Source organism: Channa argus, chromosome 12 (genome assembly GCF_033026475.1).
Source record: "Channa argus isolate prfri chromosome 12, Channa argus male v1.0, whole genome shotgun sequence".
Classification (NCBI taxonomy): Eukaryota; Metazoa; Chordata; class Actinopteri; order Anabantiformes; family Channidae; genus Channa; species Channa argus.
In genome coordinates, this window is record NC_090208.1 from 1,784,253 (window position 1) to 1,807,366 (window position 23,114).

At 41.6% G+C, this 23,114-nt stretch overlaps 3 protein-coding genes across 4 annotated transcripts; 1 reads left to right on the forward strand and 2 right to left on the reverse strand.

Moving 5' to 3' along the window:
* The first annotated feature begins 784 nt into the window (after nt 1-784).
* On the forward strand, nt 785-5,369 carry LOC137137639 (low affinity immunoglobulin gamma Fc region receptor III-like). The gene is made up of 7 exons (XM_067524161.1): nt 785-928; nt 3,139-3,180; nt 3,272-3,538; nt 3,700-3,939; nt 4,039-4,236; nt 4,813-4,887; nt 5,090-5,369. Exons 1-7 carry the CDS (start codon nt 898-900, stop codon nt 5,176-5,178), a joined length of 942 nt encoding a protein of 313 aa, XP_067380262.1. The 5' UTR covers nt 785-897; the 3' UTR covers nt 5,179-5,369.
* Nucleotides 5,370-9,605: 4,236 nt separating this feature from the next.
* On the reverse strand, nt 9,606-14,044 carry LOC137136962 (myelin-oligodendrocyte glycoprotein-like). 2 transcript variants are annotated; one of them, XM_067522779.1, is made up of 3 exons: nt 13,733-14,044; nt 11,720-12,041; nt 9,610-10,297 (listed from the first exon to the last, which is right to left on the reverse strand). In XM_067522779.1, exons 1-3 carry the CDS (start codon nt 13,749-13,751, stop codon nt 10,234-10,236), a joined length of 405 nt encoding a protein of 134 aa, XP_067378880.1. In that variant the 5' UTR covers nt 13,752-14,044; the 3' UTR covers nt 9,610-10,233. The 2 variants fall into 2 exon arrangements, with proteins under 2 accessions (XP_067378879.1, XP_067378880.1); XM_067522778.1 differs by having other exon boundaries at nt 9,606-10,297; nt 11,720-14,044.
* A 2,800-nt stretch (nt 14,045-16,844) lies between these two features.
* Nucleotides 16,845-22,242, reverse strand: LOC137136958 (uncharacterized). Its single transcript, XM_067522774.1, has 6 exons — nt 22,106-22,242; nt 21,068-21,409; nt 20,888-20,989; nt 18,770-19,096; nt 18,094-18,429; nt 16,845-18,020 (listed from the first exon to the last, which is right to left on the reverse strand). Exons 1-5 carry the CDS (start codon nt 22,134-22,136, stop codon nt 18,254-18,256), a joined length of 978 nt encoding a protein of 325 aa, XP_067378875.1. The 5' UTR covers nt 22,137-22,242; the 3' UTR covers nt 16,845-18,020; nt 18,094-18,253.
* Nucleotides 22,243-23,114: the final 872 nt, after the last annotated feature.

Here is a 23,114-nt window from a genome sequence, read left to right on the forward strand (position 1 = left end):
TGCTGTGAAAAACTTCCGTGGCTGAGGAGAAGAAAAGCCTCCTCAAAGATTTACCACCAAAATACATTTTTCAAGCTCAGTCAGTTACTTCACACAACCTGAGAGAGATTAGCAAAGGATGGACAAAAACCCCAGCTGTCTTCTTGAATGTATCCAGATGTTTATCTGAGCTCAATACGGTGCTTTAGCAGGTAAAACTGGATGAAACAGGTGGCTGTTCTCAAAGGCTGGGAAAAAATACAAAGTGTCAGACGGTCACAGCAACTCTTTGGACTAAAGTATGGACATGTGGTGTTTTAACACATACTTGATCGGCTTCACAAAAAGTGAATCAAAGATTTGGGGCAGAACATACAAACCTCTCACAGAAAGGCCAAAGTCATCTGGAGGTGGACGTAAACCTGGTTATTAGTTGTGACCTAATAACCTAGATATTAAGTGAATTTAAATATATTTGGTCAGACTTTAAATAATAATACTAATCAGCACAGGGGCTTCTTTTTTTTAAATACAGATGGTATTTTTGTCACCTAATGAGAGCCAGACATGGCTGGAGCTATTTTACAAAACATTATCTGGATCATCCTGTAATAACTGCATTAAGAAACAGCATCAAACAACACTGACAGTCAATGCAAACTGTTGTTCCAAAGGAAACAGTGAGTGTAACTCCATCAACAGCAGCTGGCCAGAAGTCTCAGAATGGCCTGCACATGTTTCATAGTGTGCTTTCTCTTTGTTTGTAGACAGAACGGCCGACATTAACTTTCGTCAGTGAGCACCACAGATTGGGGCCACACTCGAGTGATGGTGCAATAACTGTACAGGTAAACAAGGAAGTGTTGAGTCTGAAGTGGTCTCTCTGCTCTTCAGACGTTCAGTCCTCATCCAGACAACATGAAGACGCCGCCTGTCTCTCTGCTCCTCGGTGAGTCAAACACACACATTCTACATTCATTCCTGACGGGGAAAACACACAGTGTTTGCGCTCGCACACATTTACACTTGGGGCCGAAATGGAAGCTTTTAGTAGTAGAGCTTCAAAACTGCTCTAAAAAGGCATCAAACAAATGTTCTTGTTAACTTTGCAAAGCTTAGTGTATCATTAAAGTGACGGGAAGAGTTTTGATTTCTTTGTCGCTTTTTTAAACTTTTGGTTGTTGGCCGCAAAGACAGACAGGAAACGAGTAGAAATATCAGAAGTAGATGTTATGACAGAACTACGACAAAATGGCACCTAGAGCGGTGATGCTGTGGTCATGTTGTGTGTCTTAAAATAATCAGCTAGGAGGACACCAAACAAACGTGTCCAAAACACAAATGGTGTGACACATGAGAAGATTCAAGATTCAAGATTCAAAGTGTTTATTGTCATATGCACAGATAGAATGCATGTTTCCCTGTACAATGAAATTCTTACTTTGCCCTCCACTCTGAATGTCACACAGTAAGTAAAATGAGAATTTACAAAAAATAGAAATAAAATAAAATACAAATAAAATAAAAAAGTTAAAAAAAATAAGAGCAAACAAATAAGAGCAATCCTCAATGAGAAGAGCTTTGAGGGTCTATTACATATGGTTGGTCAGTCTTTGTGTCTCCTCTGGTCCTGTCCTCTAAACAACATTCACTGGCTGCTAAAGGTGCCAGTGGACAGACTGTGATGAGTCCAGCCCTGTGGTTTGTTAGCAGCTCATAAGAGAACCCATGTTAAAGTCTGCCACAGTAATACTGGACTGACACAATAGAGAAATAAAACCTTTACTACATGTGAAAGTTTTCCACCAGACCTGTACTGAGATCCACCCGTCCAGTGTCTGTAACCGCTTATCCTGTTCAGGTTCGTGGGGTCTATTGCAGCTTTCATTGGTTCAGAGGCAGGGTCCACCCTGGACAGGTCTCGGGTCTATCTCAAGGCCAACCAAGACACACATGGAGACAGACAACCATTCACACCTACGGACATTTAGAGTCACCAATTAACCTAACGTGCATGTCTTTGGACTGTGGGAGGAAACACAAGCTCGGGGTGAACATGCAAACCCCGCACAGTAAGGCCACAGCCGGCCGGTGGAGTTGAACCAGGGACCTTCTAACTGTGAGGCAACAGCACTAACCACAACTACAGAGAACTGATGTGAAATGTCGTTTCAAAGAGGAAACCTCAGCCGCTGCCTACAAACAAAACACACGCCCTGTTCTAATTTTTCAGATTTCCATCGTCTGGTGGGGGGTGAACGTTTCATTGTGTGAATCTCACGAAACATTTTATAAAACCATCACTGACAGAATCAGTCCACTTAAATTCTAAGAGGCTTTTACTCTATAGCAGCCTGTAGTTCTGTAAAAACGACATGTATGTGGTTCTTTAAAAAACGTGCAATTAAAGAACCTTTTTGCTCTGTAGATTATTCTTTACCTAAATGAAATGGTTCTTAAAAAAATATGAAATAGTTCTTTACTCCCATTGGAGCTATGTAATAAATGGAGAAGCATACATTAAAAAAATAACCACTGAATGGCTACTAGCTGATGTAATTATAAATTAGCCAAAAGAAGATAATTTCAAATTTAAAAACTCGAATTTTTGAGATTCTGCTGCATAAATATGACCTAAAACCTCAATCATACTGTCGCACATCCTAAAACTACATGTTCACACTTGTTCTTTTATGTACTGTGAAAAATAATCGAATGGTATTTTTTTGTGGCAAACATGATTTGAAGTGTAAATTAGAGTCAGGTATGTGAATCAAGGTAATGACAATCAGATGTGATTCTGATTTAAAGAAGAGAAATCTGGATCTTCACTATCAAAGCGTGATCTCGATAGATGTGTGTCACGGCTTCAACAGTGGAGATTTTTGAAGACTGTGAAGGAAGAGTTGTTGAAGCTCTCCAGGCTAGAAAGGGTCGCAGAAGAGTTTGGACACCGTTTGACTCTAAGGCAGAAGAGTGAGGTAGAGCAATGAAGAGTCCAGCAGGACACAAGGAACCCAGGGTAAAGTCTGGGAAACTAAAAGCCTCTTTTGCAGTGCAGTGAGTCCACCATCAGGAGAATATTGAACATTGGTGAACATGGAGATGAAAGGAGGAAGCCACCACTCACTTTTATTGTTCTATGTCCTCCTACTGCAGGTGTGTCTGTCCTGCTGCTGGCTGGATGGACTGTTTCTGCAGGTAAGTAGATAATAGTTCAAATGTTGCTACAGAAAAACAATCAGTTTATATACAATAATAGTAAAAACATGTCTGTCCTTCTGTCCTCCAGTGTCTCTGAGTGTCAGTCCAAACCTTCAGCAGTTCTTTATAGAGGAGTCTGTCTCTCTGAGATGTGACGGACAGGGGGTTTCCGATGGATGGTCTGTAAAGAGGAACAAAGGAGGACAGACTGAGCAGTGTGGAGCAGCCGAGCCCAAAAATGAGGAGTGCAATGGTTCCTGCTGTTTTCTTGACCTCTACCCCTCAGATACTGGGGTCTACTGGTGTGAAGACAGAACTGGAGAGAGAAGTGACAATGTTAACATCAGTACATCAGGTACCTGAAGTAACAGAAATAGGTTTCAGTTCCTTTAATTCTCCTGTGAGAGGAAAATAAGAAAATAAAAACCCAAGTAACACAGATAACCACATGTTCTGGACACTATTACACTATGCTGTCAAAGTAGAACTCTGGTTCTCTGTGTCTCTATTTATCAGATGGTCCTCTGATCCTGGAGATCCCTGCACTTCCTGTGATGACAGGAGATGATGTCACTCTGCGCTGTCGAAGCAGACACGATTCCAAAACCAGATTTTATTTCTATAAGAACAATGTCCTCGTTAAACGTGAACATAACCTGCAGTTTGTCATCAGTAAAGTCCAACAGTCTGATGAAGGTCTCTACTCGTGTTCTACTGATGAGTTTGAATCCCCTCAGAGCTGGCTGAGGGTCAGAGGTCAGGACACTGACATCACTTCCTGTTTAAAGATATGAACTAACCAGTTGACCTGATAATAAACTGATGACTGAACCAGATTCTCTCCTCTGCCTGCAGATCCTCCTACAACCCCTGAACCACCCACCACCGCTCTCTACACTCCTCCCCCCTCCTCTTCTCTCTCATCCTCCCCGACCCTTTCTCCTCTCTCCTCCATCTTTCTCGGCCCAATCGTAGCAGTTGTGGGTTCTGTGATTTTTCTGGTTACGGTCATAATTCTGCTGCTCTGGAAGAAACAGACTGGTACAAATGCTGGTATGATTTTAAAGCCTCAGTTAAGTTTATTTGAGCAGTCTGACTTGTTCTCCTTTGTCTCAAATCAACCGTTAAGGCTTTTGGTTATTGCATGAATACAGACATAGAGACAGTGTGTTTATGGTTTAACTCTAATCTTTGCAAACTGAAGCTTAATTTCCACTCATGCACCAAATCTACACTACAGACTGTGAATGAGCCACTTGGCCCTTCAGCCTCAGTCAGTTCCGTGGTTATATGGACCATCTCCTTGGACTGTGCTGCATATCAAGCTCCAAATCCAACTTGATCTGCTTAGTTTCAGTCTCTGTTTCACCAACTAGACTCACCACAGTGGCAGAGAATCACCTCTGCCAATAGTACTTTGGTGGTGAGTTTGCCTTTGGTGTAGGTTCCCCATGAATCATAAAACAGCCCCAGTGAGGGGGGTTTCAGTACCAATACTACTCTACTTCTTTACTGATCAATGGACCCAACAAGTCTTTTAACATTTTCCATGTGATTGCAGAAATTAAGGTGGACCTGGTCTGTTTGAGCCTGATTTAATTTTGTATTCCAATCCTCTTCTCTCCTTAGGAAGGGCCCATTCATCTCCTCCAGATGATGTCACGTATGCTGAAGTCACCTTCACAAAGTTGGCCAATAAGAGAGGTAGGCTGTGTTAGAGTTAGTTTGAGTCCATCACCGTCATGACATTTGCTGAAGTCTTGCTTTAAGGGAACAGCTTAGAATCACCTTGAGGTAAAGGTTTCACACTGAGTTGCGATGATGAAGGTGGGGGGTCTGGCTGATAGTTGGGGGTCTAGGAATCCATTGTGGTATTAACTGTCTCTCACATCTGTATCTCTTCCAGGTCCAAGTCCCAGGAACTCTTTACCCCAATCTGAATACACACACTGCACGTACACACTTGTCCGTCATGAAACAGGTGCCAACGGTTAGATGAATAACTACTAACAGAACATTGTTCTTCTCTCATGATTGTATCTCCTGTATTTGTATGAATCTTTTGTAATACATTAACCCCCCATTAAGTTTTTGTGCACGTAATAAAATGATATTTAGTTAAAGTCATTAACTGTCATTTTTATACCTCTCAGAAGTCAATGAAATCTAACTGACATCTTCAGGAATTTTATCCAACTCAGTCACGAAGTTAAGTTGTGGCTTTCTGTCCGTTTTACTTTATGAATTGTGTTTATCAAATATGAGCAACTCAGTTCTGTGTTACATTTGTCCTAACGTGTTCTAATCATCATGCCATTATAGCTCACAGCTTTATACAGCTTTATTTTACCAGAACCTTTAGATTAATGTGAGGTAACCACCACCAGGCTGATAGGTGTAAATCAACTGATCTTCTTCTCAAACCGAAAACTATCAAAATATGGACAATTGCCAAAATCCACAGAGCACTAGTTTTCATTATGCAGTCTGAGAATTTCCTGTAAAATAACCAGTGTCTTCAGCCTTCGTCTTACTGAAGTTATAAATATTCTAGAACAATAATCAGACTAAAATAAAATGAAAAGATCTGTTAACCGTTAAGCAGTTTTTTGTACATAGAGCTACATTTGTTACAGTTCCTCAGGCTCTTAGTACATGATACGAGCTGCAGCGGTGAAGTATAGTAAAAGTACTAATATCATCATATCATGACATCATATCTCATCAGTAATTGTATTTACCTACTGTGTTTTGTCTGAGCACATGGCACAGAAAGAGGGAGGCAAAGTCAGAAAGTGGCAAAATATGAAATGTGTGAAGTAAAAAACAAAGTTCTTATAAATAAAAGTCAACACAAGTACAGATACGTGAAAGTACTTAAATGCAGTGTCTTCCATCCCTGGTGAGATAATATCACTTCAGATCCATCTTATATAATCTTCATACACATTTAGAACATTTTATTATGATTCAGAAAAACATTATCACTATATTAGAACTGGATCCAAAAGATTCTAAAAGTTAAAATTATTCACTCAGCATGCTGCTTGCAGTTTTGGATTTTTGTAACAGTGCAAAAGTATTAAAGGAGAAGCAGAAACTACTTTTGTCCAGGCCAAACCGGTCATATGCTCAGCTGATGAAAAGCATGATTTGATGACAAAAGCCTGTTGCTGAGTGTTTATCATTGTGTCTCAGGGCCACAGCAGCTGCACTGATGGTGTCACATGCAGGGGCACAGATTTTCGACACACACACACACACACACACACACACACAGTGCTAGTTAACATCACATTTCGATGATAAAATGATCTTGACTCTGCTACGCTTCCCCCAAGAGAAGGTGACTGAGAACCACAAGGCTCGTGATGTGTTACACACTGTGTCCACAAAACCCCGAACTCTCAATTACACCAGTGGAGAAGACCGATCTGATGTTATCTGTGGATGGTGAGAGAGAAAAAAGAGGTAGTGATATCAGATGACATTCCCACCACCTTTCTGCAAATGCAGATGAACAAACGCTAAAATAACTAACACATACATTATGTGAGATGCATGTTGCCTAACCTGGGTCAGTGCTTGGGCTGCTGCCAAAACAGGTTGTTATAAATAATGTGATGCACGCATTAACCGCTCTCACCCCGTTTCCTGTGGAAACATTGTCCCTGGTTTTTTTTTTTTACCCTGTTTCCTGTGGAAACGGGGTCAGAGCTGCAGACAGAGCAGCGAAAGCAGCATCTCAAAGCGAATGCTTGTTTGATTTACCTCAACTCAAGACTTTCAATGCAACTGCTGATCTAACAACCCTGCGGTCAATAGCAGACAGAGCTGAAAAGCACGTCTGACTCACAGCAGGTGACAGACTGTCACAGGCCATTTGGCTCTGATGACGATCAGTCTTTGCTGATATTACACATGGCAGAGATCACGTGGGACGGGATCACTTCAACAAACGCCACAAACAGACGTGTTAGAAGCTTGAGCAGCTGCAATGAGAGAGACTGGACATACAACTGTTCTGTGCCAGATGGATTTTCACAAAGCTCAACAGCATCAGACCTTAGAAACGTTATTCCCCTGACTTCTGACAAATTCTGAGGTTTTCTCTCTCTTCTTTTTCTGCCACTTTCCTATGAAGCTTTGAGTGGTACTTTAAAAGAATTTCACTTTCTATTTAAAGACTTTCTAAAGAGATTTTTCTAAATCAAACACATTTCTTATGGCCTAAACCTTGGACATATTACAATACACGTGTAAATAACGTTTTCATGAAATTGTAGAAAAACTCACCTCACTCTACTCATTTCAGTTTGAGATGTCAGCTCAGACTGATCATCTGGTCACTTGTGTTGGCACCATAAATATTACTGAGCACCATTAACACTAATTTAAATCCTTTAAGTAAGTAACTACAGGAGGAAAAATAACACAATAGAGTGTTAACAACAACTCCTGTTAACAGTTGACACTGATGACATGTACAGTCACGCGCTGGCTGTTTAGATGGTGCAGCTCCCTTATCCACAAATATGGCTGGTTTTATTAGAGAAATTAAAACTCTGACAATCTGGAGTTGAGATGCAGGAGCTGGTTCTTGGCATAGGCCATATATGCAGTTGCCTAGGGCGCCACCTGCTGGAGGAGGTGATGCTGCAAGTGCTCAAAAGAATGTAATAAAATAACAAAATTAAATTAAATAATAGAAATAATGTGGAGCCCTGACTGGTGCTCTTTCCTCGTGCTCTGTGTTGAAAATAAAAAATGTAATCAAGAACAAAGCCTCCAGTTTACATTATTTGATTGACCTGGCCTTGAACCTGTCTGCACCGTGCACGGTGTAAGGTAAGACATGTTATCGGTGGCAGCGTCCTTACAACTGTCTCCCTCCTCACAACTCTCAAATACCTACAGAGACTGTGTCTGTTCCCCGACCAACTAAATTACATAAACTAAAAATGACTTTTTCTTGATCCACTGTGTAGAAATAAAAGATCACAGGCACGGGTGTATCCCATACTGCTGATTACCCTGTCACAGGTCTGCAGCCCTGAGGGAAGAAGACAGTTCATAACAATCTATTAAGGATGATCTCACACTTTTAGGACGTTATTTTCAGTTAGGACTGAATTTACGCTTAATGAAACAGACTGAGTGCTGAATGAAGAAAAATTAATTATGTTTTTAAAAGTTTCAGACAGAAAAACTCAAACACAAGCAGGAGTGATGCAGTTTATACCAGTGAGATTCTTCTTCCAGGAGAAACAGTGTGGACAGAGCTTTGTCTCACACTCCTGCTCCATCAGGTCGGGGGGTTGGAAGTGGACTTCTCGTCACTGGTTATCAACGGCAGGGCCAGTTGAGACAATTACATCTACCTGGACAAACCTCAGGCAGCAGACGTGTTTGGTCTTCAAAACACGTTTGACCTGAGACTGGTCTCCACTCCACCGACCCACAAACCTGGCAACAACCTGGACCTAATTCTCACCAGGAACTGCAACAAAGACAGCATCTTGGTCACTGCTCTGCATTTATCAGATCACTTCTTTAATCAGTTCACAATTTTAATCCCTAGACCTTCACATTCTCCCACCACACTTGGAACATTCCGCCGAATACTCTTCACTGGTCTCTGCAACTCTGCCCTCAACACAGGACGTCTCCATCCTCGATGCAGATGCAGCCATGAACAGCCTCTGCAATACACTTTCATCATGTCTGGATTATCACAGTGTCACAAGGGCAAAGACTGAATACTACCAGGAATAGCTCAGCAACCACGGACACCAGAAAGCTCCACAAAACTCCCAACACATTTCTCACAACAGGCACCTTTCTGACCTCATTCAAACAGGCCCAGATTACCACACTGCTTAAGAAGCCTTCTCTTGATCCCTCCCTCATAGAGAATTACAGACCAGACTCTCTTCTTCCGTTTCTGGTAAAGACCATGGAACAAGCAACTCTCAGACTTTCCCTCCCAGAACAATCTCAATCAGTCAACCTCAATGTCAATCAGTCCGACTTAAAGAGGGGTCACTCCACAGAAAACACCCTCCGGATGGTCGTAGAAACTCTTCAAGCTGCAAAAGCCACAGATCAGTCGTCTTGTCTTAATTCTACTTGATCTATCTTCAGCCCTTGACACTGTGTGTGTGTGTGTGTGTGTGTGTGTGTGTGTGTGTGTGTGTGTGTGTGTGTGTAATGATAAGAACTGTCACATGTTGAGTGAGGAGAAAATTCAAAGTGTTGAGTTTCCTCCAGAGTGATGTCTCTGTCAGAGTTCAGAGGATCTAAAACTACAACATGTTTGATTGACATGTGACATCACTAATCAATAGTGAGTGTTTAAACTGTGTAAGAAGGAGTCAGTGTGAAGAAGAAGACAAATCAACTTCCTGTAATCATCGTCCATCGGTTCCTGTACACTTCCATTTTGTTTCAGTTATTTTATTTGACAGGGACAGCGAACATTAATAAGTATTTCAGCAAATGTACCACTATTACATAAATACATTTAAATAAACGTATAAAATGAACCTAACTTAAAACTAAATTTACACTAAAAGTAAACAAAATGGAAAGAAAATGTTTTAAAACTAAGCAGAATTGACCAAAACTAAAATAAAATATAAACTGAAACCGTCTCCAACAAAACTGAAACTAAATAACAATTTGAAATAAAAAGTAAAACCCACTAGAGGTTTTAAAGTCTATAAAAATGCAGCTAGAGACAGACAAAAAGACCCTGTCCTCTGTCTTCAGACTTTGACTTTGACTATGAGCAGCACAGCCTTTTCTCTCATGAATCTTATCCCCTCATTTTGAACTCTGCAGACATATTTTCCTCTGTTTCTGACTGTGGGGTGTTTCAGGGTCAGACTGAGGTCTCCGGTTTTCAGGGGGTCTGTCTTCATCTCTGTTCGGCCTCTGTAAACCTGGTGCTGCTGCTCAGGCTGGTCTGAGCCGTTCTGATACACATGGACTTTCATTTCTGGTCTTGGTGCATTTCGTTTCCAGTCCACTTTAGCTTCCTGAGACAGGTCAGGTGTGGTAATAAAGGGCAGCTGGACAGAGTCCACTCCCTCCTCCACCTCCACCTGTGGGACTGAGAGGACAGCAAAGCACATCATCATCATCTGGATAGACAGCAGCAGCAGCTGACACATTTTATAGTGAAAAAATGTTTGATTGATCAGCGTTTGGTTGCTGCTTTAGAGACTAAAACAATTCCAGGAAAGACGCTGCTTTTGTTTCAAGACTGAACAAGAAAACAAGTCATAAGTCAGCAGTTTTTCAGTTCTGAACCAGAAAGACATGGAGATGGAGCAGGGAGGTTCCAGCCAGATGGATAAAGTCAATTGGCTCAGCATTTAGTTTCCAGGAGCCCATTTTGTAGGAAATCCAGTGAAATGTGTTGGAGATCAGTTGACTTCATGTTGGGCCTTTTGAGGTCTTCTCTACATAAGAAGAATATTAAGGTGGTTTTTACAGGTGTAAATGTTGAAGTGAGCAGCTTCCGTTTTTGTGAATCCAGTTTTCTGTCATTTTTGAAGGATTTAGTCCAAAATATGATCCACCCTGAAGAAGCTCCTACACTAAACTTGTTGCCTGCAGATTTATGGTCTTGTGTTAATGTTAGGCAGTAACCTGAATCAGCCACTAGGTGACACTGTTACACTTTTACTTTTATTATTATAATATTTTTCTTTTCTTTCTGCTTATCCCGTGAGCTCAGGGTCGCCACAGCGGATCATTGTCCGATGTCGGATGCCCTTCCTGACGCGCCCAGAGACACTTCGACATTTAGCCGGGACACAATCACTAGCTCTCAACAGGATACAGTGTTTGTTAATGTTGTGGCAGATAATGTTGCTTACAATGGCAGCAATTTTCACACTGAGGTTCTTCTATAAACACTCAGTTTGGATGAGGTTAGGCATTAAAACACAAGCATTAAATGTAGGCACTAAATAAAGATGGTTAGTAAAGAAGCCACAGTGGGGCGGCAGTAGCTCAGTTGGTAGAGTGGCCATGTACTGACCATAGTGTCGGAGGTTCACGCCCCGCTCTTCCTGGGCAAAACACTGAACCCCCCCATAGCCCATCCCCATCCCCAGCCATGCGGTGTCGGTCCCAAGCCCAGTAGAAATTGGGGGAGGGTTGAGTCAGGAAAAGCATGTGTGCTGTGGCGACTCTGAACTCATGGAATAACCCGATAGGATACCAAAAAAAGTAAAGAAGACACGGTCTGTCTTACAAATCACTGTTTCCTGATGTGCATCTCATGACTGGCTAGAACAATAGCAACAGCAGTAGTTCCATAATGGACTTTGAGTGCACTGGAGTTTCTATGATTTCATTTTAGCTGGTATCCTGCTCTAGTTTAGCACTTTGGTAGATGGATGAGTATAAACCCAATAACAGGATTATTGTCAATGAATTTAGAATAATTCAGTCACACCATGTAAGTGTCTTACAGATGGTGGAGGAAACAAACTGTCAGCAATTAGTGTAACTACATACTAACCTCTGACACAGAGCTTCAGATGTTTCTTCATCTGGATGATGTTCTGTCTTTTGACAGCACAGGTGTAGATGTTTCTGACTGTCTGTGGGGTATTTCAGGGTCAGACTGAGGTCTCCAGTTACCAGCAGGTTTCTCTTCATCTCTGTTCGACCTCTGTAAAACTCGTCCTGTTCTTCAGGCTGATCAGAGCCGTTCTGATACACATGGACCTCCCTGCCATTGTTCTTCCACTCCACTCTGACGTCTTCAGGCAGGTTAGCTGTGGTTTGACAGGGCAGCTGGACAGACTCCACCCCTGATTCCACCTCCACCACCTGTTGGACTGAGAGGACAACAAAGCCCAACATCATGTAAACAGACAGCAGCAGCAGCAGCAGCAGCAGCTTTTCTGACTCTCACACTGACCAAACAAATGCAGAATGTAAAATGCTTGTATTAAATCACTGTGGTCACACAGCAGAGAGATTATTGCACAACATGTAAAATCCCACACACTAACCAGACAGAGCAGCGCTACATACAAACATAAGGACAATACCCAATGGCGCAAATCCAAGACTCCATCTGCCCTTGCTGAGTATCAGAATCTGCTTGGATCTTTTTCACACAGTGTCACCAGGGCAAAGATTAATTACTACCAGGAGAAGCTCAGCAACACCACGGACACCAGAAAGCTGTTCTCCACTTTCAAATCATTCATCTACCCACCTTCACCTCCTCCATCTACCTCTCTCACTGCTGACAACTTTGCCGACTTCTTTACCAACAAGGTGGCAGCCATCAGCTCACAGTTCTCTCCTCCAGATGATGACATCTGTCTAACTTCTTCCAACACTGCATTGCTCTCATCATTTGCAATTCTGACTGAGGATGACGTATCCACCCTCCTCCTCTCTAATCATCCGACCACCTGCTCTCTGGATCCAATCCCTTCCACTCTTCTTCAAGCAGTTGCACCTGCACTAATGCCAGCTATTACACAAGTCATCAACACATCTCTCAAAACAGGGACTTTTCCAAACTCTTTCAAACAGGCCTTGATTACCCCACTGCTCAAGAAGCTTTCTCTTGATCCCTCTGCAGTGGAGAACTACAGACCTGTCTCCCTCCTTCCTTTTCTGGCCAAGACAATGGAACGAGCAGTCTTCAACCAACTCTCACACTTTCTTTCCAAGAACAACTTCCTCGATGTCAACCAGTCTGGCTTCAAGAGGGGTCACTCCACAGAAACAACACTCCTGACTGTTGTGGAATCTCTTCGAGCTGCAAAAGCCACAGGTCAGTCTTCTTTCTTAATTGTACTTGATCCATCTTCAGCCTTTGACACTGTGAACTATCAGATCCTCTTGTCCACACTCTCTGACTTAGGCATCTCTGGAACAGCTCTAGACTGGCTTCAGTCTTACCTATCGAGACGAACCTTCAAGGTATCCTGGTGGGGCATGTTTCTTCCACCTGAGCATTACATGCTTCTCACCTCAATATTTAAAAACACATCTTCGTATTAATCAGGTCACCATGACAACTATGATGATTGCGCAGTGACATTAAAGTCTATTATATTTGGTCAGTAAGTTTACTAACAGCTTTAACCACAGCAGAGAAAACAGGTGGACTCATGACATTATGTGAGATGAGAAGCTTTTTCCTCTGAACGTTTACTTCAGCAGACATTGCTCCCACTGGTTCCCTCTGAGAGGGACACACTGGTCAAAGACAAGGACACCTAAGAACACAGCTTGACCAGCTAATAGAAGCTGGTCAAGCTGCACCTCTCCCAGGGCCTTCAACAGTCGTTGATCCACTAAAAGCTTTTAGGTCTACGTCAAGTTTCATGTTCAGTCATTTCTTCTCTGAACATTGTTGATGATTTTAATAAAGGAACCTGCATCTCTGAGCTGTTTGTGACATTTATTTAACCAACAATGTCCACAAAGATATTTCACAGTTGCCCCGGTTTGACCCAAACACGCCTTGACAAACTAGACCTTGTAAGAAAGCAGAAAACCTCACGATTGGAACAAGAGTTCATAAGTTGCGTGTTGCCGTCCCTTAACTTTATGACGTTTGCAGGGACACAACGTTATTGAATCCTCACGTGCTGCACACCAATGTCTCCGCGAGAGTCCAAAGAATAAAACGGAACCAAGCTTTTGGTCAAAAAACTATGATGTCCAAGAAAAGGAGCATTAAAACCGCCGTTCTTCACTGTTCAGTCGTTGCTAAAAATGTGTATTATTATTCTTTATTTTGTCTGCATACGAAAAATACCGGCAGCATTTTAAAATGGTCAAACCTTCCGGATTCAAACAACCCACATCGATGTTTCTGCGACACGGATTGGCCCTTCAGGGTACCTATAAACCAATCATAGTGACTGACGAACATTACGTCAGAAGTGACGATCCTCGGGCCAACCACTGGTGTGCGTTTTATTTGATGACGTAACAAAGTTCCATAACCAATAAAATAACGGCTTTAGTCATGTGTAGTTCGCTGTCACTCTGTAAATGTCAGTGGCCCATTATTCTCAGTGAAATGCGGTCTGCCTGGTCTTACCCTTATAAAAAACAATCCAGAAAGCTCATTTTATGTTATTTTGTCACATAATGTGGATGATTTTTAGTCCACAAGTGTGCCTGTAAGTGCATTTTGATGTTTGGTTTACCTGGCAAACCTCCATTTGACTATTTTTAGTCAAGGATAAACCCAATATTTATCAATTATCACCTTTCTGACAGTTTCAACTTTAAAACTGAGAAATAATAATGTTGTAAAAGTAGAATTCATGGCAGAGCTGCATTAGATGGAACAGCTGTACCTAATGAAGTGAGCAGTGAGCAGTGTAAATATAGCTTCTTTTAAACAGGCCACATTTAATGCAGCTTGTGTTAGAATGAATGACAGAGCTCGACACTGTGAGTGACTCAGAGTACAAACACCCACTGTTTCCCAGTATTTCATTGTCACTTGAAGAGTTCACTGGGTCACCACTGTTGTTCATCATGTTTGTTTCCTCTGAACAGGAGAGAGCTGAGCCACTGTACAGATTCTTCTTCAACAGCTTCCAGGTTTCACCCTGCCAGTAATAATCCTACAAATAATGGTAGAACCAAAACTGCTAGTAACTATAGGGGCAAGAAAACTATAAAAAATATAATCTAAAAAAAGGTTAAATAAATAAGAAAAAATGATGAAACCACTCATGTGTTTCATCCTTATAACAAGCAGCAGTCCAACTGTTGCCTGACGTTGAAATTCTCTTTGCCTGTCTGCGTACTTTCTCGCTCGGTGCATAGAAGAAGTGACAAACATGATTCTGTATGTTTCCTCAGGTAAAGAAGTGTAAAGTGACCTCTTGGTGTTTCTGTCTTTCTGAAGTAACGTTACTTTGTTGGCTCTTTGGGGATTTGATCAAAAACAGCAAACTCTGTGGTTGTGTCAGTGCTGATCCTAGAGTCTGTTGGGGTCCTGGGCGAAAATGATGCATCATAAACCTGCAATGCTTAAGATCTGGAAAATACAGTAAAATACACACCTCACCACACTGCACATAGAACAATAACTTACAGTAATACACCGTAGAGATTGACAGTACACGTGTCCAAATTTCTTTGCTTCTAAATGTCATAACTTAGCATCTTAGCTTGACAGTTAGCTTAGTCAGACACAGCTTTCATCAGTTTCCTACAGAAAAAGTATTGTCTGAGTTAGCTGATCATTTGCTAACTAACCTAACAAGTTGACTTCTGGTGGGAGGGTCTTGAAAGTCACCCTAAAACAGTGGTCCCCAACCACCGGGCCAGGCTGTGTGCTGTTTGGTACCAGACTGCACAGTAAGAATAAATTATTCATTTTATTTCCTTTTTACTGGCAAACACACTGTGACAGATGTTTCATTTTGAAAAATCACATTCTCTGTTAATAACATCCGTCTGTTCCTCTTGACGCTCTTGACCCAGCTAGTGCAAGATCACCTACCTCTGCTTTCAAAACAGTGTGAGTCTTACTTACCACAAAATGTGAAGGAATGGATATTTTTGGGCCAGTGACAGCAACACAAACACAGTAGAAGTAGACTGGACTCTGAACACACTTTGGTGTCACTGTGTCCCATCACCTCTGGGTGGAACCATCTGGTTGCAGAGAAACAAGCTCAGGGTTCCACTGCTTCTCCATTATTGCTGAGTGGTGTTTTTCTGCACTTTGTATTTGTTACTATGCTCATTTTATAATGTTATATTGAATCCCCACCCCCTCCACCCACCCGTCTGTCCTACATAAAACCGCTCCAAGTTGCAAAAAAGGTTTTAGACTGTTGCCCTACAACATCTTGTTTGCAATTCCTCAAAGTAAAAAGTAATTTGGTTTAAAGGAGTTTGTTCTAAAAGAAACTGAAATAGGATCTTAATAATGTGAATCTGCTGTGATCATTGATTTTGTATTTCTGTAGTTATTGGGCTCAAGTTTCTCACCATCCTGTGGAGAAAAATAACGTGCACGTTTCCATCCAGCCTGTAAATCAAACGATCCTGATGAGCCAGAACAACGTGAGAAGCTCAGATTAATCCATTTAGTTTCAGTCCCATAGTGTGAGACCACTGCTCTCTCTCAGACCAGATGAATATGTGGAGCTCAGTTTTAATAATGAGTCCAATAATGTAACAAGTGGTATTTAAAAGTGTCCACACCCTCAATGTCTGAGCCCTGGATGCTGACCGGTGTGACTGGTGGGAATTTTCGCTGGAAGTCAATCACCCACTCCTTTGTCTTGCTGGTGTCCAGAAGCAGGAAGCATTTTAGAGACACTGTAGACCAGATTAGACCAGATGACTCAGACATTATTCACTTCTGACAGTGAAGTCTTCAAATAGTCCAGAATAGTACAACCTGAATTTGACCATATTAAACCTATTTCAGTCTTCATTCACTGGCTCCCTGCTCATGTCAGATCAGACTGTGAGGTGCTTCTGATGACTTAGAAAATCTTTAATGAAGTACTATTTCATACTGTCTGTCCCCAGAGTAAAAAAGTTAGCTGGCTGCAGGACATTTTCCTGTCTTGCAGCCTTCCATTGGAATAACCTCTCTGCTGACATCAGACTTCAGACTCCTTTATATGCCCTGAACTTTACTTGTCTCATAGGTGCAGATTATTGCAGGGTGTGTACCTGACCGGTTACCAGTCTTCGGCTGGTGGGTTGTGTGGTCCAAGTCCTGTTCGCTGGCAGCAACTGGTTGCTTCTTACTTGATCTCCTGCCTTGATGGCTCATCTTTTTAATCTGTACTTGTTGTCAATCAAGATTTAAAGAATCTTAAAGAATGATGTCTCTATGTAGGTTTCAGCTGATGCCCTGGACATTGATGGGTTTTAGTGAACAATTATAAGTCTATGGGGAACCAGACTTAGTGATAATGGGGGAAAATAGACATATGTCAGTTAAAGACAATCAGCACTGTACAGCTGTTTGGGACAAATGTTTCCAGCTGAAACAGGAAAGAAATTTAACTTTTATTCTGAAAAAGAAAGTGTTTTTTTCTGATATAAATGACTATTTCCAAAATAAACATGAAACAAAATATAAGTTGCATTTGTGAGCTGTAATATCATGTAAAATGTAAAATCTAGACTGCAATTCAAATAAGGATCACAGAAGGAACCCATTTAACAACCCAATTAACAAGATCCTTTTTTACAGACCAGCTCTTAGTAATGCTGCTATAGACTTCGACTGCTGGGGGAAAGTAAATGTTCTGCAATCATATAGCACTTTTCTACCTATTGGCACTCAAAGCACTTTACACTGCTTCTTATTCACCCATTCACACTCACACTCACACTCATAATCTCACACACACTCACACACAGAGTGTCACACACTAGTATCAGAAATTCCACAGTACCTATAAAACACTGACAAAGGAATTGTGACTGTGGACACAGAGATTATCTTTTGGCAAAAGAGTACATTACCCAGAGGAAGAGAGACAATTTTGTAGGACAAATAATCTGACATCACTGATAAATACTGAACAACACGGTTAAATGCTGATCATTAGTCAGTGTGTAGACTGTGTGAAAGTCAGGAGGAGTCAGAGTAAAGAAGAAGAGAAAGTGTACTTATGTCTTCATCCATTCTCCATCAGCTTCTTTCCTTCCATTTTGTCTCTGATCCAAGGTCAGATCAATTCAGTAATCAGAAACTGAGCAGTAGACTGATCAAACTGATTGATCAGCCGTCAGAGGAGTTGGATCAGTGGAGTCGCTTCTCTTCCTGGTGTCCTCTGTCTCAGTTCTCTCTGCAAAAAAAAAACGACAGTCAGACAGACAAAGACCACCAGAGACAGATGTCCAAAGACAAAGAACTGTCACCTTTGATTTGAAGCAGCACAGTTTTTCCTCTCAGGAACAGCCCCTCCCCACTGTAGACTCTGCAGAGGTATTTTCCTGTGTCCCTGACTGTGGGGTGTTTCAGGGTCAGACTGACGTTTCCACTTCTCAGCATGTCGTTCTTCATTATGGTTCGTCCTCTTTAAAACTGGTTCTGTTCTTCAGGCTGATCAGAGCCGTTCTGATACACATGGACGAACATTGTGGGTTCAGGTTCATACCGTCTCCAATCCACTCTAGCATCCTCAGGCAGATCAGGTGTGGTGTTGCAGGGTAGCAGGACAGACTGCACTCCCTCCTGCACCTCCACCTGACAGACTGAGACAAACCACAGACAGACATCAGCCTCAGGTTTTTTACAGTGGACCGGATCAGTGTTTAGTGCAGGGCTCACCATCCTTTTTGAAACTAAGAGCTACTTCTTGGGTATCGATTAATGCAAAGGGCTACCAGTTTGATACACACTTTTGAAATAACAAATGTGCTCAATTTACCTTTAATTATATGTTATTATTAATAATTACTTAAATTAATGATTTTCATCTATGTGAAGACACAGATCATGTTAATGATTTCTCACAATATTTATTAAATGTGATTTAAAAAAGAATAGAAACAAAAATATTAGATTAGTTTAGAGCTTATTGTGACCTCTGACCTTTGACCTTGAGTTTAACTTGTTTCCTCATCAGGATGTTTCCCTCCCTGTTGTAGACTGTGCAGGTGTAGGTGTCGCTGTTTCTGTCTGTGGGGTATTTCAGAGTCAGACTGAGGTCTCCAGTTTTTAGCAGGTCTTTCTTTAGCTTAGTGCGTCCTGTGTAAAGACTGAACTGCTCTTTAGACTGGTCAGAGCCGTTGTAATACGCATGGACCTTCCTGTTATCGCTGTCTAGCCACTGCACTTTGACGTCTTCAGGCAGATGAACCAGGGTTTTACAGGGCAGGTGGACAGATGCCACCCCTGAGTCCACCTTCACCTGGTAGACTAAAAGGACAGAAAAAACACAAAATCATCTGGACAGACAGCGGCAGCACTGAGGGTAACATGACCTTATTTCATAATCCGAGATGAAACATTATTCAATGTAAAGAGGAAATATCCCTTTTAAAATGACAATTTGGCTCATTTTCTAAATTAGCTGTGTTTTCCACAATCCCAATACAGGCCAACATTGAGTCTACTGATGTTTAATATCTGTCAGTCTCAACGTGGATTAGATTGTTCCCCTGTGCTCCGTGACATCAGTTGTTTTATTAAAACTGACAACAAAACTAACAAACCACAGACTGATGTTACATAGATCATACAGCTCCGCAACAACAGTCACACTAAGGCTCAGTAGCAGAATGATGTTGTTGTTTGGGGGAGCGTGAGTTCACACACACACACACAGGTAAAATTCCTGACTCATTGGTCTCCTTGGTGACTAAATGTTTGCTTCTCAAATTACCTGGGGGCCGCAGGAGGCAGAGTCTGGGTGAGGCTGGGCCGCATCAGGTATTCCACCAAAAAACCTTTGTTAAAAAATCTAATCTTCTCAAACATCACTACTAACAGTTCTTTAACTTCAATGGGTTCTTCTGAACATGGCTTCTCTTGCCTACTTCTTGCTGCCAGAGACCTGGCAGCGCTTCCTCTCACATAGTTGAGCCACATTTGGCTTGAGGGAGGAAGCAGTTGAGACCCTCAGTATGGCTTGAAGATGATAGTCAGTAAGTCTGGACCTGTACTTGGACTTATTGACGTTCAAGTTAGTGAAAAACTTTTCGCACAAATATGTGCTCCCAAAAAGTCAGATGGTCCGCTTGAACATTTTAGAAAGCTCAGGGGAGCCGGGGGTCAATTCTCTCAAAAATGTCCCAAGCTTGTCTGCTTTTCCACTCACCTCCCTGAACTTGGCTTTGAGGTCAGAGTGGCACTGCAGGTCAGTGAGCTCCATTTGAAGCACAGGAGGGGCTTTATTTACCGGCTTTTATTTTCTATAATAACCACATGAATTCAGCAGTACGTCATAGCCAACACCCATGTTCCGTTGACTCTATAACCGAGACGAGTAAGCCCCTGATGAGGCTCCAGCCTGACTCCAAAGCAGGACAGCGGGCGGGAGCTGGCCCCATCACGTTTGACTTCGTCCAGCTCGAAGTCAAACGTGCTCGTTTCGGGTTCATATACTCCACTGTGATTGGTTGGTTCGTTCAGCTCCAGCAATCATAGAAAAGGAACCTTCCGCACACAACGCGCTAAAGTGCCATTCTTATAAAAATCGCGGGCCGCACTAACATTAAACTTTCATATCGTCCCGCGGGACGCAAATTTGAGACCCCTGGTCTAGATCAACTAGTCCTTTCCATGTGTTAAAGCTGCATGTAACTGGAGCCCACAGAGTTTATTAGAGTGGGTTTATTGTAGTGTTTGAATATTAATCGTTCCTCTGTTCCACACGTGCATGATATTTCAGGTAAAACTACTGAAACATCGTCCAATTAGTGAGGACAATATTTATGAGAGTATTGGTTTTTGTGGAGTCATCTGACTGACAAAGCAGCTAATCTATGCTGCTGGTTGACAACTAACTTAACGTGAGATGAAAAGACATTTTGTCCATGTGATGGATTAGAACAATACAGCTAATTTAGAAAATGACCAAAATTGTCTTTTAAACAAAATCTTCTTTCTCTTCTGTGTATAAGTTGTTTACCACCTCTGTAAAATTGTGTGACAAAAGAATAAATCAGCGCCGTGAGCATTATGGGTAATGTAGCAGTAGAGACATACCTGACATAAAATAGTGCCGAAAACATACTGAAAGACCCACAGCAACAATAGCAGCAACCGTCAGGAGAATCACGAGCACTGTGGCCCAGGATGGAAATCGTTCTGTGGAGAACATGACCTTTGACTTTAAACCTGGTTTTACAGCACAGATCTCTGCAAAACCTGTGGTTTGTCACTTACCTTTGACCTGCAGTTGAACATCTGTCACTCTGTGTTCCCCTCTAATCCCTCCGACGGAGCAGGTGTAGGTTCCACTGTCAGACAGTTGCAGTTCTGTCAGATTCAGACTGAGGTCTCCAGTTTCCAGAGCATCAGGCATCATCGAAGTTCGGCCGCTGTAAAGCTGGTTCTGGTTTTTAAGTTCATCACCTTCCTGCTGACGCTGGTGGACGATTGAAGGACTGAGATCAGAGCGGCTCCACATCACTGTCGAATTGTTCACGTCAAAAGTGGGAAACTCACAGTGCAGCAGGACAAATTGGTCCCCCTCATACATGTCCACCGCTGAGACATGCTGGGAAACTGTGAGGACACACAGACAGAGAGGGTCCAACTCAGCAGCTTTAGTTCACCCTAATCCTGTTTGTGACTGGATGCTGCAGCTGATCAGGCTGCTTAGACAGATGTCAAATATAGATCTGTGTAGGAGATTTAGCCGTTTTATCGCATGGTGCACAAAGTGCAAATGTTTAAAAGTAATTAGGTTTTTAATTACACGGTGGCTGCAAATTTGCCGAGAAGCTGTGTCATTTCAACATAGTCCATAGCTAAACAGACCAAGTTCATTATAGTTATCTTAAACTAAACCTAAAGAAATTCAAAAAGTCTAGAGTCATAAACAGAAAGTGAAAAACTAAATTCACTGTAAAAATAATAAAACTAAAACTAATGTGTTTTTAAAAAACCTAAAGTCAAATTGAAAGGACAAAAAAAAGTGACTGCAGACTTAAAAATATAAATAAAGCAACCGAATTCTCTGTTTAGTTTCTTAATATTTGAAAATAATATTTGAGAAGAAGCCAGAAGATAGTGATGTTGTCACAGGTTTCTCTTCTTATATCAACTTTCATGTGTCTGCTAGTCCTGATTTGACATTTCATGTAGTCACACACTACAGCTCCCACTCTTAATAATAACGGCCCTATTCAAACGTAAAAGCCATTTTTATATTCTCAGTCCCCGTCTGAATAAGATTCCTGTAAAATGAAGTGATCTTACCTTGTACAAGAATCACCAGCACCACAAACATGTTCGTCTTTCTGTAAAAACTCCACCAAAATCAGTCTCCTTAAATCTGCTTCATTAACAGCTTCAGCAAACCAGTTGACAGGCAGTTATTTCCCTGATCTGCTAACTGACGTTTTTAGTTTCACTTTTAGCTTTAGGGAAGTTTTCTTCATTATACTGTGACCATCATACACACTCACTTGTGTGAGGGTGACGTGGAAGAAAAAAGTGTTTCTATCGGTAGACAACAAAAACTCTAGTTTATACGAACAACAGTGTGGCTTTTTTCATTTTACTGGTAACATCAACTTGTACACATTAAAACACTTTGTGCACTTTGTATTAAATCACTTTAATCAGTGGGTCTATATCCAATAGTGGGTCATGGGTCAGTACAAATAGAAAACATGTAAATTGCAAGCATGTAAAGTTCATCCACCGCTCAATAAATACTGTCAGGCTCATTAAATTTATACATTTGGACAGTGACACAATTTGCAACTTTTTGCCTCTGTACATCAACACGGTCGATTTAAAAGGAACAAGTCACAATGTGTTTAAAGTCTAGATGTTCAGCTTTAATTTAGTTTCATTTGAAAATATTGGATAAACTGCGAAGGAACTACAGCCATTTTAATGCATAGTCCTCCATGTTTCATGGGACCTAAACATATTCAGACACAACATATTCATAAATTGTCAGTTTGGTTACAGATCCCTTACAATCAATGCTCAGTTTTACCTTCAGCGAGTGAAGCACTGCTCAACTGGACGCTGCTCAGGTCTCTTGCTCGGCTGTTGCATAATAAAAAAGTGTCTTAAAAGTGTCTTGGGTTATTTTCACAGTACGGATCCTAAACACGGGCCAATAAATCTGAGCAGCCCTAAACATTTCTGAATTCATCTTGTCATCAGCCACTTTATCAATAAATCCGAGAGAAGCAGCTTCTTTGGCAAGCACAGCTGCCCACGCCATCACACTGCTGCCACTACCTTCACA

Bases quoted from the DNA above. Each gene is read 5' to 3' on its own strand.
- LOC137137639 (XM_067524161.1), top strand. From the start codon at position 898: ATGAAGACGCCGCCTGTCTCTCTGCTCCTCG. The intron at 3,539-3,699 runs GTACCTGAAGTA...TCTATTTATCAG, and splicing joins TGTTAACATCAGTACATCAG to ATGGTCCTCTGATCCTGGAG. The intron at 4,237-4,812 runs GTATGATTTTAA...TTCTCTCCTTAG, and splicing joins ACAGACTGGTACAAATGCTG to GAAGGGCCCATTCATCTCCT.
- LOC137136962 (XM_067522778.1), bottom strand. From the start codon at position 12,069: ATGATGTTGGGCTTTGTTGTCCTCTCAGTCCAACAGGTGGTGGAGGTG. The intron at 10,298-11,719 runs GTTAGTATGTAG...CTGTCCTCTCAG, and splicing joins TCTGAAGCTCTGTGTCAGAG to TCCCACAGGTGGAGGTGGAG.
- LOC137136958 (XM_067522774.1), bottom strand. From the start codon at position 22,136: ATGTTTGTGGTGCTGGTGATTCTTGTACAAG. The intron at 20,990-21,067 runs GTAAGTGACAAA...TGTTCTCCACAG, and splicing joins TGTTCAACTGCAGGTCAAAG to AACGATTTCCATCCTGGGCC. The intron at 18,430-18,769 runs GTCAGAGGTCAC...GGTTTGTCTCAG, and splicing joins AGTTAAACTCAAGGTCAAAG to TCTGTCAGGTGGAGGTGCAG.